A 14,038-nucleotide genomic window follows, 5' to 3' on the forward strand; every position below is an offset into this window, starting at 1 on the left:
AATATAGAATGTTGAATGTTGCCAATATAGAAAATATGTAGCATCTTAGAGCCCTCAATCTGAAAGGCAACTGAAGGTCTTTGTTTGTAAGCAGTGTCTTCATTTTTATAAATGCTTGCCTTGCAGTTTCAATTCGGACATTAATTTCTTTGCTTTGGTCATTTTTGTCATCAACCCAGGTTCCCAGATATTTGTATGTCTTTACTTTTTCTATTTGGGTTTGCTCTAGTATTAACCTTTCATTTCCATGTTGTGTTTTTGAGACAATCATAAATTTAGTTTTTTTCTTGTTTATTTTGAGTCCATATCGAATGCAATAATCGTTAATTCTATTTAACAATTCTTGTAGCGACTCAAGGGTGTCTGCCATTATAACGGTGTCATCAGCGAATCTTATGTTATTTACTGTTCTTCCGTTTATAGAGATTCTATCACTTAGTTCCGCTATCGCTTCCTGAAATATGGCTTCACTGTACACGTTAAACAGTAGCGGCGACGGTACACAACCCTGTATTACCCCTCTCTTTATATCAATATTCTGGGACTCTTGTTCGTCTATCTTTATATTGGCCTTTTGATTCCAATACAGATTGATGATAATTCGTAAGTCTCGTCTGTCTATATCTCTGTTTTTGAATAATTCTATTAGTTTTCTATTAGTATGTCGGACTCTGTCGAACGCTTTTTCGAAGTCGATGAAACAGGAATAAATATCCAGGTTCATATCTAAGCATCTTTGAGAGAGGACATTAAATGCAAACAATGCCTCTCTTGTTCCAAGTCCTTTGCGGAACCCAAATTGGGTATCATCCATATCATTTTCTAGCTTTCTGTATAATCTTCCATGAATTACCTTTAGAAATATTTTGAGGGTATGGCTTATTAGTGATATTGTCCTATAGTCTGAACAATCTTTGCCATATATTGTTTTAGGTATTGTTACAAAGGTGGACACCAACCATTCCTGAGGTATTTTTCCGGTTTTATATACTTCATTAAACAGATCCAGTAGTACAGGTAGAGTTTCATCGTCTAGACATTTCAGTAATTCTGCAGGTATTTCGTCTAGACCTACAGTTTTTCCGTTTTTGGCGTTTCGTATTGCTTGTTCGATTTCCTCCATTATGATCTCTGGTCCCGTTTCGCTATCGATTTCTTCCGGTTCTTGTCTATTATCCTCAAACAGATCTGTTATACTAAGGGATCACTTCAGATAAAATATAAAATGAGTATTTGATAAATCAATTTTTCTTCAGATTTTCCTGTTGTAAAATTGTTACAAAAAAATAATTAATTCATACGAATACACCAGAATTTTCCCAAAGTACTCCCGTCAGAGTCTTAAAACATTCTCAATATTTAAGCTATGGCGAATATGTTTTTATTATCTTATTAAATAGTAAACTATTTTTTTAATTACACTAAATATACATTTTCTTTTGGCAGGTTCAGTGGTTATAAGGATGACTACAACTATAATGCACCAAAGAACGAATACGCCTCTGTTTTGGGATCCGGAAATTTTGGAGTAATTCCCGGAGGAACCTTTTACAATGACAACGACGAAAATTCCAACTATAACAACTATGATTCCTTCTTCCAAAATGGCCACGGTAGACCGGCTTATTATTACGCAGCTCAGTCAAATCCTAAACCATATCAGCAAGAGCAATTTGCTAACTTTAGAGATTTCGCAGATATTAACACACCAAATGATAGATCCTACTCACAGTATGTTGTTGTCTACGCTCCAAAAAAGAATGATACCAATAAAGAAGATAATACTAAAGAAGAAAAGGTAGTTACAAGACCCGTACCTAGAAATATTATCGAGAGTTTGACACTTATCGATTTAGAGCATCCCACTACTGAAACGGTTCTCGAAAGAAAACTGTCAAAATCAAAAAGGAAACTGGCTTTGCTTCAACCAGAGAAGAAGCATATGCAAAAGAGTCTGAAAAAACTGAAAACTAAAGAACTAGAGGAACCTCTAATAGCCTTAAGTTAGTTAGTTTAAGCTTAGTTTTAGGATAAAGATAATGTTGGTTCTGATGTCAGAACGTTGTACATATATTACGAAGAATCAAAGTCGGCATAGAATGAATGTGATTTTGGTATAATTTAGAGTAAGATATTCAGGATCTACCTCTCTTATCAGTAGTGGCTAAAAATGCAACTAAGGCTGATATTAATAGGATGAGATAGATTGGATTGATTCATACCGTTAAATACGTTGATTTATTTTAATGATATATTAGTCTTTATTCGAAACATAAATTTACTCCTATTTAATTTTAAGAGGCACTAAAACTTACTTCAGTCTAAAGCCATTTGTGGTATCATGTTGTATTTTTTTAACCGGATTTTTTTATTTAGATTTACGAGTCTAAACAGCGTAGTTCACTCACACAAATAAAATTAGATTACATTAAATTGTAAGAATATACTGTTACAGTACGAGAATAGACAGATATACTGCAAGAATATGCAGTTACATTACAATTGACAAAGATAAAGTACATCCTCAATGTATCATTATAGTTGTTGGGTTGGGTGTCTTCTTCGGTAATTTGTGTTCGAGTCCTGTGTTAGGTGTCTTAAAGACGTTGTACTTGTTTTGTGCAGCGGTACTGGTTTCAGGATATGTCACCGATGGTGTTAGGTGGCGGTGGATGATGTCATGTGGAGGAAGTCGTGTTCAAAGTTCAGAGGAGAAGATAGGAGAAAACGGTTCATTTCAGAATTTTCTTTTGTTAATGAATTATAGGTGAGTGAATGAATGAGATGGTGTGATACGTATAAATCTATGAAATAAAACTTATTTTACGTTGGGGGTATGTGTAGCTGTATTTATCCTATGGATCAAAAATCAGTATTATATAAAACAGTAATTAGACACAAGCTTATGTCTGTGTGTGAGACGTAAACGATCATAAAAGCAATGAAAACAAAACTCAGATGTTTTGAGCGAAAATTCTTCAAAAGGAACCTTGAACTTTGTCACTACCCGAATACTAACTAATACCGAATGAGAACAAATGCCGGGGCCTAACAGATGTATAGAGCTAGTGATGAAGGCTATACATCTAATTTAAGTTTTATATCAGAAACAAGACACCCTAGAACACCTAGAAAACAAGTAAAAATCCTAGAAACCTTTCTAGAAACTGTAACACCGACATTCTCAATATTTGAGGAATTTTGTACGCCTTAATCCCTTGATCCTGTTTCTAGTCCTCGGCACCAATTTCTTTGGGATATTCTGCGCTTATTGCTTCCAGTTTCCGTTCTATAATTTCTTTGATTATATTAGTATTGTATCGGAACAAGGTGGGAAATGGATGTAGACGACGATCTAAAAAGACTCAAAGTCACAAGTTGTAGGATGAAACCAATGAACAAGAACCGATGGAGCAGAATAGTCAATCAAGCCGTAGGCCTACTAGGCTCGACGCGATTCTCTTTTATTTCATCCACCATTGTATGTAGTGTTGCCCAAAACCAAGACCAAGACCGCTTTATTTTAGCAAGACCAAGACCAATACTGACCGTGCAAGACATGAGCAAGTACAAGACTAAGCCTGCGAGACTCTTGCGTCTTGCAGTTAGGATTGAGTGTCATTTTAGGGAATATAGTAGTTCGGGTATATGCTTAGAGACTATGAGAAAAAAGCGGATTGTGAACAATGCAATAAACATACATAGCGAATTAAACTATTCATTAAAAGAACACTTGACATATTTATTTGACACGTACTCAGAGGCCATAATAACTTATTACAATGTAAAAATAAAATATTTTGTAATACATTCTTTCCTAGCAGACGACGGCGACGGATGCCTTCACTCTGAAATTAATTATAATATGTTAATTGTCTAGATTTTGAGAATAGCTGTCCTTTCATAAAACAATCTGTGATGTGGTTGTGACGCCGACAGTAATATCCTATTGAAACTTTTTAAAGATAATATGTCGCCTAAGTTGATAAAAAATATAATACAACACACTCAATTGTTTTTCCTTATCAGGTAGTAGGATTCTAAATATCACATCGTATAAAGATTAAACATCGTACTTTTAAACTTTCTGCAGAGTGTGCAATTTTATATCAACGGGTCAAACAAATTTCTTTTCCAGACAGAGAATGTTCTTTAATACAGTCAAGTTTATGTCATTTATTTGGTTTTTTTGTGTTTGACCATGTTTTATCACATATGTAATATAAGGTTATTAAATGAAAATGTTTAAAGAAACAGACTGACTCCCATGGGATATGGTAGATAGCTCAGTTAGTGAGAGTACAGGCAGGGATGGTTTAGATCGTCGGTTCAAAACCCACCCGATGTGAGTTGTTACATTTATTAATTTGGTTGGTTTTTACTATGTCTACAGGGTGCGGCAGATAAATGTCCTGTTAGAAATATCTCGAACACTAAAGGTAACAAAATCATAAAAATGGAAACGAAGGGATCACGAAGTGATCTATTTAATGAAAGTATTTTCATCTCTTTCCTACTTCCGATTAAACCGGATGTTGCTTATAACTTCGTTTTTTGAATGGGTCACCCTGTATATTTTTACATTTTTAAATTCTCCTCGATGTTTTTGTTGTTAAAATATAAGGTTTTGTAATGTTATATAGGGTAGTTTAAAAGAGAATTACATTTTTTTTCTTAATTTCATAGCAATATTCACACCCTGTAGAATTGTAGTAGTTTGACATCAAAAACTCTATTTACGTTCATATGATTTTTAATATAGTCTACTATTGTTAAAAATTGTTAGTATAGCTAAACTTTTAATTCTAGAATAAAGGGTTGGTTGAAATTCGGAATGAGTATTCGGAATGAGTTTTCTTAAATGGAACACCCTGTATTTTAGTATTGTAATGAAATGATATATTATGGTACTTTTTATTTCTTAAGCATTCCCTTTACCTAACTACTTTAGTTTGTGGGTTATTGGTGATTCAAGCCAAATATTAAATGAAACAAAACATAAGTGAAATTTTATTAGGTTGGTCGTGAACATTCAATCGCAAATAATTTTTCGAAAATAGATACATATTAATCTAGACTGATCCTAAAAATTGCCAATAATGGTTAAGCTATCAAAATTCCTACGTAGTTAACATTTTTGGCGCGATTAACAATTAATCACAAATTATAGCAGTCCTTTCTTCTTCTTCTTCATCTAGCCATTCACATCCACATCTGAACATAAGCCTCTTCAAGTCTTTCTTTCCATTGTTTTTTGTTGTACGCTACTTGTAGCCACTTTTTCCCGGCAGTTCGTTTCAGATCATCTGTCCATCTCCTAGGAGATCTGCCTCTGGGTCTTTTGTGTTGGTATGGTCACATAATTCTGTGGTATTGTTTCCAGGTTAGAATTGTTCTGTGCCATTTGTTTAGATCGCTCCTAGCTACATGTCCAGCGTATTCCCATTTCAATTTTAATGATTTTTGTACCACATCGGTGACTTTGGTTTTCTGTCTTATCCGTGTGTTTGTTTATCTGTCCTTAAGTGATATGCCAAGCATTGCTCTTTCCATCGCGTGTTGAGTGACTCTGAGTATGTTCATATTCTTTTTTGTGATTGTCCATGTTTGTACCCCATATGTTAATATCGGAATAATGCTTGCATCAAATTGTGCCCCATATGTTAATATCTGAATTGATGCGTGAATTAAAGCAGTTAGGTATAGGGAATGCTTAGGAAATAAAAAAGTACCATAAAATATCATTTCAATACAATACTAAAATACAGGGTGTTCCATTAAAGAAAACTCAGAAAATACTTATTCCGAGTTTTGACCAACCCTGTATATGAAATGCAACATTTAGATATACATACTAATAATTTTTAACAATAGTAGACTATATTAAAAATAATTTGAACATAAATAAATAAAGTTTTTGATGTCAAATAGATACAATTCTACAGGGTGTGAAAGTTGCTACGAAATTAATAAGAAAACATAATTATCCTTTAAACTACCCTATATAACATTACAAAACATACTTTTAGAAAGAAGATATGAAAGAGAATTCAGAAATGTAAAAATATACAGGGTGTCCCATTTTAAAAAACGAAGTTATAAGCAACTTCCGGTATAACTTGAAGTAGGAAATATATAAAAATATTTTAATTAAATAGACCACTCTTAAAAATCCCTTCATTCCAATCTTCATCATTCTGTTGTCTTTAGTTCTCGAGATATTTCTAATAGGAAGGTTTTCTGCCTCACCTTGTATGTTAAGTCAAGCTGAAAATGTACCTATACTGTTACGTTGTTCGAAGATCTAAAGTAACGTTTAATAAATAGCAATTTGCTAGTGGGTAACTGCGAGACTTGCAAGACTCTTGCTGAAGACCAACAGCGGGAGTGCAATACCAAGACCAAGAACAAAACCAGGTGTATTGGTGCAAGACCCAGACCAAGACTCTCTAAGTCTCGTCTTGGTCTTGCATTTGGGCAACACTAATTGTATGTCTTACTAACTTCTTCATTGTTCAATAAAAAAATCTAACTCAGAGTGGGAGATTTTACCTAGGACAATGTTTATTAATGATCTTAGAATACGTATAATCATGTTAGAAATACGGTACCTTGTTAGAAATTTACATTACATGAAAATTTGTTTTTTACGTAAACTACAAAAGAAAACTTTTATTTTTTATGGCATTACAATTCAAAATAAAACTATAAATAAAAAGTGTATTTTACGATCTTTTAAATAAATTTTAAAAAAAGGTAATTTTTATTGTTTCCCATAACTTTTTACTGCTTTAGTCTAAAGTCGTAAATTGTAATGATTATTAACTTTTTGTTTTTTAATACACGGATATCTTTTTGTTCTTATTGCGCATCATTTTTGGATGACTGGCGATCAAAATGGCAATTTTTTTTTTCTAAATTGACCCCGAATGATTCCTGTGGATAGACGGTGAAATCATCATCTCCTCATATTCTTTAGCCATGGCCATAAATATTGGTGTCTTATAATTATATATTCATCTCTTTAATAATGCTTAGCAGTTTTTATTGTTTACTTAGGCGCCCAACTATCACATCGTTAGTAGCATTTTGTATCCATGAACTTATCAGCATCCAACTAAATATTATGTTCATTTCAAAGGCATCTATTCTTTTTTCTGTTTTGGAGTCAATTATCTAACTTTCACAGCCATAGAATAACACAGAGGAAACAAAATATCTGATTAACACATTCTGGACTCCAAACTTCGGTCTGATTTAAAAAAAAATGTTTTTATATTTATGAGTGTCCTCGCTTGTCCGATTTTTGATAGAATTTCTTTTTTTTTTGGTACATGTGTTGTTAATATTTACTCCCAAATTTTTTATTAAAGTTATTTGTTCTGTTTCTGTTTTATCTATTGGCATACAAATGTATATCTATTGGTTTGAAAATATTAGAATTATGGCTTTGGAAACAAAATATGGATTTAAGCCAAACAATTCGCTATGACGAATTACCGAATTACCGAATTTATTATACTTTGCAGTTGTTTTGCTTTGCTTGCTATTAGGACGGTACCACCAATATACCTGATGCTGTTTATGCTAGTTCCGTTAAACTTGATTTACCTTGCACATTGCCTAATGCTGCTCTGAATATAGACTCCGAATACAGATTAAATAATAGCGCTGATAAGACGCAGCCTTGTCGCACTCTTCGTCCGCATTTTTCATCATCTGGTATTTCTCTTTTATCTTGTGACTGTAGTCGTAGTCCTTAATATATACTTGTCACGATTTTTGTCCCATACTTGCATTTTTTGTTCAATATTATTGTTAATAAGTAAGTTTCATCAATTGCGATTCTCTATTGGAAATAGTTGTACTGAAAAATGTACCCTGTAGCTTACCTTTCACTATTATTAACAAATAAACCATACCAACCTAATATTAACAAGCAATAAAAAATTGAAAATAAAATAGGAGTAAAAACTGTGTTTTATTTACAACATTGTAAATAAAAAGTAAATAAAACTAATCTAGTTATCTTGAGACCAAAAACTCAGCAAAACATAATTTATAACATTTAAAAACCAACATGACCTAAATACTGTTAGGTGTAATAATTGAATTTGAATTTACTTCATAAGTAATTTTGAAATTAACTAGTGGGCGCCAGCATTCAAAAACCTTGAATATAAGATCACAATGGTGCGAATCGCAATATTGGGTTGGTCGAATTCTATATTGGAATGGAATTTTGCAACTACTAGTTTATTTTGAGGTGGGATTGAAGTAAAATTATATTCTTTCTAAAATTCAATTCGGAACTAAAATATTTCTTATCGTTCAAAAAATGTGATTTTAGACTATAAAATAATGTTAAAATCTTCTGGTGTGCCCTTAACTTATTATATATTACCTGTTTTTAAGTTCATATAAATAAGTACAAAAGGCAAATTTGGTACATCCCATAAGCTAATAACAGTATGGATAATAATATACTTTTTTGATAGTTGAAGAAAGTAGCTGAATAATTATCAAACAATAGAAAGAATAGAGATATCTAGAAATGAATTTGTAAAAATGAAACAAATCTCTGCATTAAAGACCTTAGATAAGAAATTTTTAAAGAGTGTTAACAAAAATACTGTAGTAGATTCTAGTAAAATATTGTCGAGTAATTTAGCATTGGTTCACTGGAGAACACTGTGAAAAAAATTCTGTTGGGTTTCAATTTTGAGTTGTTTTATAGGTAATCGGGTCGGATATGCTCATTTCAAAACTCTAATTGGTTTTTCTCTATCAAGTCAGGTTCTTTCTCTGTCCCTAAAACCTAGCATGGTTCATAGGAACACTATTGCCCCCCTATAGGTTGGCACCAACCTACTTAAATAGATAGGATTTGATCAGCAAAATTTGAATAATTTATTACGAAATATGAGGCTAGCTAAAAAGATTAAGAAGTCTTAGCATCAAAACTGAGCGAGGGAAGCTTTCTTTAAAAGGAAGCTAAGGTAACTTATTTTCGATCAAGAAAATGTTATATTCTACAATAATTTTGAAGTGATTATGGATATGTACGTTAATGGATATGACGTGGTTTACTGGAAAAGTTGAGAATTTCAGCCTGTAATGCAACTGAATGGCAACTAATTATGGATACCTCAAAGTGGAGCTTAAAGTGTGTTCTCCTTCATAATGCAAATTTATTTGGTTCTATTCCGATAAGCCATTCAGTTCATTTGAGTAACAAAATATGAAGACATAAAGAGAATTATTGATTTGTTGTAATGTCACATGCACAAATAGATCGTTTGTGTCGACTTGATCGGCTTCTTCCGTAGACCACTACATATAAAGATGGGTCGGACAAAACAATTCGTTTAAATTTTGCCAATTGACAGAGACTATTTCAAGTATTTAATTTTGGATTTCAACTTCCTACTCCTACCCTGTCGTTCTAAAAAGTAAATGCCCGTGTTTTTGATCGTCCTGGACAATGGAAGAAATAGGAAAGAATACTTTGTTGGCTTGCAAAAACATTATTACAGATTTTCTTGAAATCATACGAACAAAAAATTACTACGCTAAAATTGTCCAGCAATTCTAGTATTTCAAATTGCTATAGGTTACAACATAAACTTCAAACTGCATTTATTTACATAGCGACTTTACTGATTTCCCGAAAAATCTTGATATAGAAAAGGCGAAAACGGCGGGTTCGTTGGGAAAAATATTCCCATGAGATTTTTTTGCATAATTACATTCGTGAGATATCCCAGAATAAAATTCAAGAAGTCGCCCACGTAGAAAGTGGGCCAATTTTTTTAACAATTTTTTAATCAAATTGCAAAAATCAGTATTTTTGGCCCGCACAATTCTTTATAGATTTTTTGGACCATTCTGGATAAAAAAGGTCTCTTATAATTTTTCTCTAAAGTTGATCGTTTTCGAGTTATAAGCAATTTAAAATTGAAAGAAACGAAAAATGCCGATTTTCAAGGCTTAATAACTCGGTTAAAAGTTATTATTATGAAATTCAGAAAGTGACTAAATCACAGTTTATTGCCCCCCACCCCCCCCCCCCCCTTCAAGATCTCGAATAAATATTGTTATTTTTAAGTAATAATATTGAGCGCCATGCACGTGGTAGGCGGCCGTAAATTGGACTGCCGGAGTGGCATCTCTCTCGCACTCAGCATTTACAGCCGGCTACCACGTGCATGGCGCTCAATATTATTACTTAAAAATAACAGCTTAGTAATAAAATAATGACAAACATTTCTTCGGGATCTTGTAGAGGGGGCATTAAACTTTGATTTAGTCACTTCCTGACTTTCATAATAATAACTTTTAACCGAGTTATTAAGCCTTGAAAATCGCCATTTTTCGTTTTTTTCAATTTTAAATTGCTTATAACTCGAAAACTATCAACTTTAGAGAAAAATTCTAAGAGACCTTTTTTACCCAGAATAATCCAAAAAACCTAACAAAAAAATTGTCCGGGCCAAAAATATTGATTTTTTGCAATTTGATTAAAAAAAAATTGTTAAAAAAAATGTGGCCCACTTTTCACGTGGGCTACTTCTTGAACCTTATTCTGGGATGTCTCACGAATGTTATTATGCAAAAAAATCTTATGCGAATATTTTTCCAACGAACCCGCCATTTTCGCCTTGTCTGATACAGTCAGTGATGAATTGGGTGAACGATTCCATAAAAAATTTGAAGATCATGGGGGCATAGTATCAAGCTAGATGAGATGTACATATATGATTGCTGACTATTATTTCAGCATCAAGCAAGAATGTCATCAGACTCAATACTCCAGAAAAAGCTATAAGCGAAAATGGACAAAATCTGCGGTTATTTTTGATTTTTGGTTTTTGGTTCAGAGGCCAAACGTTAGTTAAATCAAGTCACAGATTTAACACAACGAAATTGCTGTTATTATTGTTGTTGTTTCCCTGTGTTATTATTTTTTCAACATCGTTTAACAGCAAATTGCCAGCGTTTCAATCTTTTATATGAATTCTTTTAGTCCATATAGAAGTAAACTTTCTTACATGTTGAAATCTAGAAATATCGAATTGCTGCAATTTTTACATAAAAACTGGTCGCGTAACAACAAACAATTTTGCATGCAAATTACCCCGAACCTCATACTTTTACTGTTTTTTGCGTAAAAATCTTGCTACGAGCAAGTTGTAAAATTTAATCGTGTTGTTAGTATTACTCATTCAACTTATAAAGCGATCGAAATAAATTTATTCATAGTAAGTCCATTTTTGGCAAAAGAACTTACGAGTTACGCAAGTAGGTAGATTTTTTTTATTAGAAAATTCAACACATTCTATTTGGTTTATCGGTACGATTTTTTTAATCAAATATATACAATTCTGTTTAAACTACATTCTATCTTCTATTCTTTTCTGTTAACATTTTAACCTATTATGCTGTTATAATAATTTTTTTATTCTGAGTTGTTCTGTTCTATTCTGTTCTATTTTGTTCTATGATTTTATATTTTATTCTATTCTATTTTATTCTGTTTAATATTGTTCTGAAGCTATTTATATTCTTGTTTATGAAGCTTAATATTCTGAATGAACTATCTTCCAATAAAGTCGTCCCAGGAACCCAGCTCATAAATCTTCGCAATATCATTTTAAAGCCATCTACTTTAAAATAAATAAAATATATGTCTGAATTGCTAATGTGAATGAGTCAGATAAAATTAAATTGAAAGAATTTTTTACCACGCAACAAAAAAAATTGTTTAATTTATTAACGTTTGTTATAATGTAAATTGTGATTTTATTCGCAAATAAAATACTACTAAGTTCTATTCAATATTCTATTCTATTCTGGTCCATTCTGATGTATTGTGTTCTATTCTCTTAGATTCATTCTCTTCTGTTCTATTAATTTCTATTTCTGTATGTAATACCTATTATGTTTTGTTTTATTCTGTATCAGATTCTATTCTATTCTATTCTATTCTATTCTATTCTATTCTATTCTATTCTATTCTATTCTATTCTATTCTATTCTATTCTATTCTATTCTATTCTATTCTATTCTATTCTATTCGATTCGATTCTATTCTATTCTATTCTATTCTATTCTATTCTATTCTATTCTATTCTATTCTATTCTATTCTATTCTATTCTATTCTATTCTATTCTATTCTATTCTATTCTATTCTATTCTATTCTATTCTATTCTATTCTATTCTATTCTATTCTATTATATTCTATTATATTCTATTATATTCTATTATATTCTATTATATTCTATTCTATTCTATTCTATTCTATTCTATTCTATTCTATTCTATTATATTCTATTCTACTCTATTCTACTCTATTATATTCCATTCTATTCTATTCTTTTCTATTCTATTCTATCCTATTCTATTCTATTCTATTCTATTCTATTCTATTCTATTCTATTCTTTTCTATTCTATTCTATTCTATTCTATTCTATTCTATTCTATTCTATTCTATTCTATTTTATTCTATTCTATTCTATTCTATTCTATTCTATTCTATTCTATTCTATTCTATTCTATTCTATTCTATTCTATTCTATTCTATTCTATTCTATTCTATTCTATTCTATTCCATTCTAATATCTACTCTATTCTATTCTATTCTATTCTATTCTAATCTAATATCTACTCTATTCTATTCTCTTCTATTCTATTCTATTCTATTCTATTCTATTCTATTCTATTCTATTCTATTCTATTCTATTATATTCTATTTTATTCTATTCTATTCTATTCTATTCTATTCTATTCTATTCTATTCTATTCTATTCTATTCTATTCTATTCTATTCTATTCTATTCTATTCTATTCTATTCTATTCTATTCTATTCTATTCTATTCTATTCTATTCTATTCTATTCTATTTTATTCTATTCTATTCTATTCTATTTTATTCTATTCTATTCTATTCTATTCTATTCTATTCTATTCTATTCTATTCTATTCTATTCTATTCTATTCTATTCTATTCTATTCTATTCTATTCTATTCTATTCTATTCTATTCTATTCTATTCTGTTGTATTTCTGTTGTATTATATTCTATTGTAGATGTAATCTAATACTTCGGGTTAAGGCTTTCTTATGATGTGTTGTGCTAACCTCATATAGTCTGTTCGCTAAACTCAGACGCAACTTTCTAGATATTTTAGTCGGTAATTTTGCCAATTTTAGTCAAATTGGCAAAAAATCATTACTAAATAGTTAATAATCACTAAATAGTTAGTAATTTCGCCAATTTTTGCAAAATTGGCAAAAAACAAAAAAATTATCGACTAAAATATGTAGCCAGTTGCGTCTGAGTTTAGCGAACAGACTATATCATTAGCCATCAAAGCCACATTAGCTACCAAGACCGAGCATGAAAAATCTCTCCACAACAAGGTCTCGCGGCTCTTGGAGGTTTTGTGTTGTATTTGAAAGAACTTATTATTATTTTTCTTTGCTACAATGGACACCCGATAATAACTTGCTTTACTTAATATTGTTCACTGATATACAGTAGGGGCATGGCAAGATGGACAGATTGGTGACTGTCTATATCTTAAGTCCACCAGAGAATAATTATAATTATTACGTCTGTTTTTGCTTCGAAAACTTACTATTTGTTAGATCTTCCAGCCCACTTTTAAACTAAATAATGTTATAAGGTATTGTTTCCAAAATTTTCCACAATACAGTAATACCATCAATTATTAATCGTCTACTATTAACCATCAATTATTAATCAATTATTAATCATTTCAATTATTAATTTTTGGTTCAAGTAATAGGAATAAGTTTTTGGTCTCAAGATTTTTATATTTTTCTGATTGTATAAAATGTTTTATTACATTAAGTTAAGAATTATGTATGGACTGAAGTTTGATCAAAAGGGTTGCAAAGATTGGCTTTTTAAACTGTTTGTTTTTAAAAAATAAAAGATAAACCGTTGTCTTGTGTTTTATTTTAAAACTCATTTGTTCGCAAACCAGGAATGAATGAATGGCGAGATACTC

General features: G+C 31.2%; 1 protein-coding gene across 1 annotated transcript in view; it reads left to right on the plus strand.

Moving 5' to 3' along the window:
• The window catches only part of LOC114327326 (epsin), a 165,794-nt gene extending 156,243 nt beyond the window's left edge, over positions 1–9,551 (plus strand). The window contains exon 3 of the mRNA XM_028275914.2: positions 1,447–9,551. Within this exon, the coding sequence (XP_028131715.1) occupies positions 1,447–2,008 (562 nt within the window). The 3' untranslated portion in view covers positions 2,009–9,551. The remainder of the gene's footprint in view (positions 1–1,446) is intronic.
• The last annotated feature ends 4,487 nt before the right edge of the window (positions 9,552–14,038 follow it).

The sequence above is a fragment of the Diabrotica virgifera genome, chromosome 7 (genome assembly GCF_917563875.1).
Source record: "Diabrotica virgifera virgifera chromosome 7, PGI_DIABVI_V3a".
Lineage (NCBI taxonomy): Eukaryota > Metazoa > Arthropoda > Insecta > Coleoptera > Chrysomelidae > Diabrotica > Diabrotica virgifera.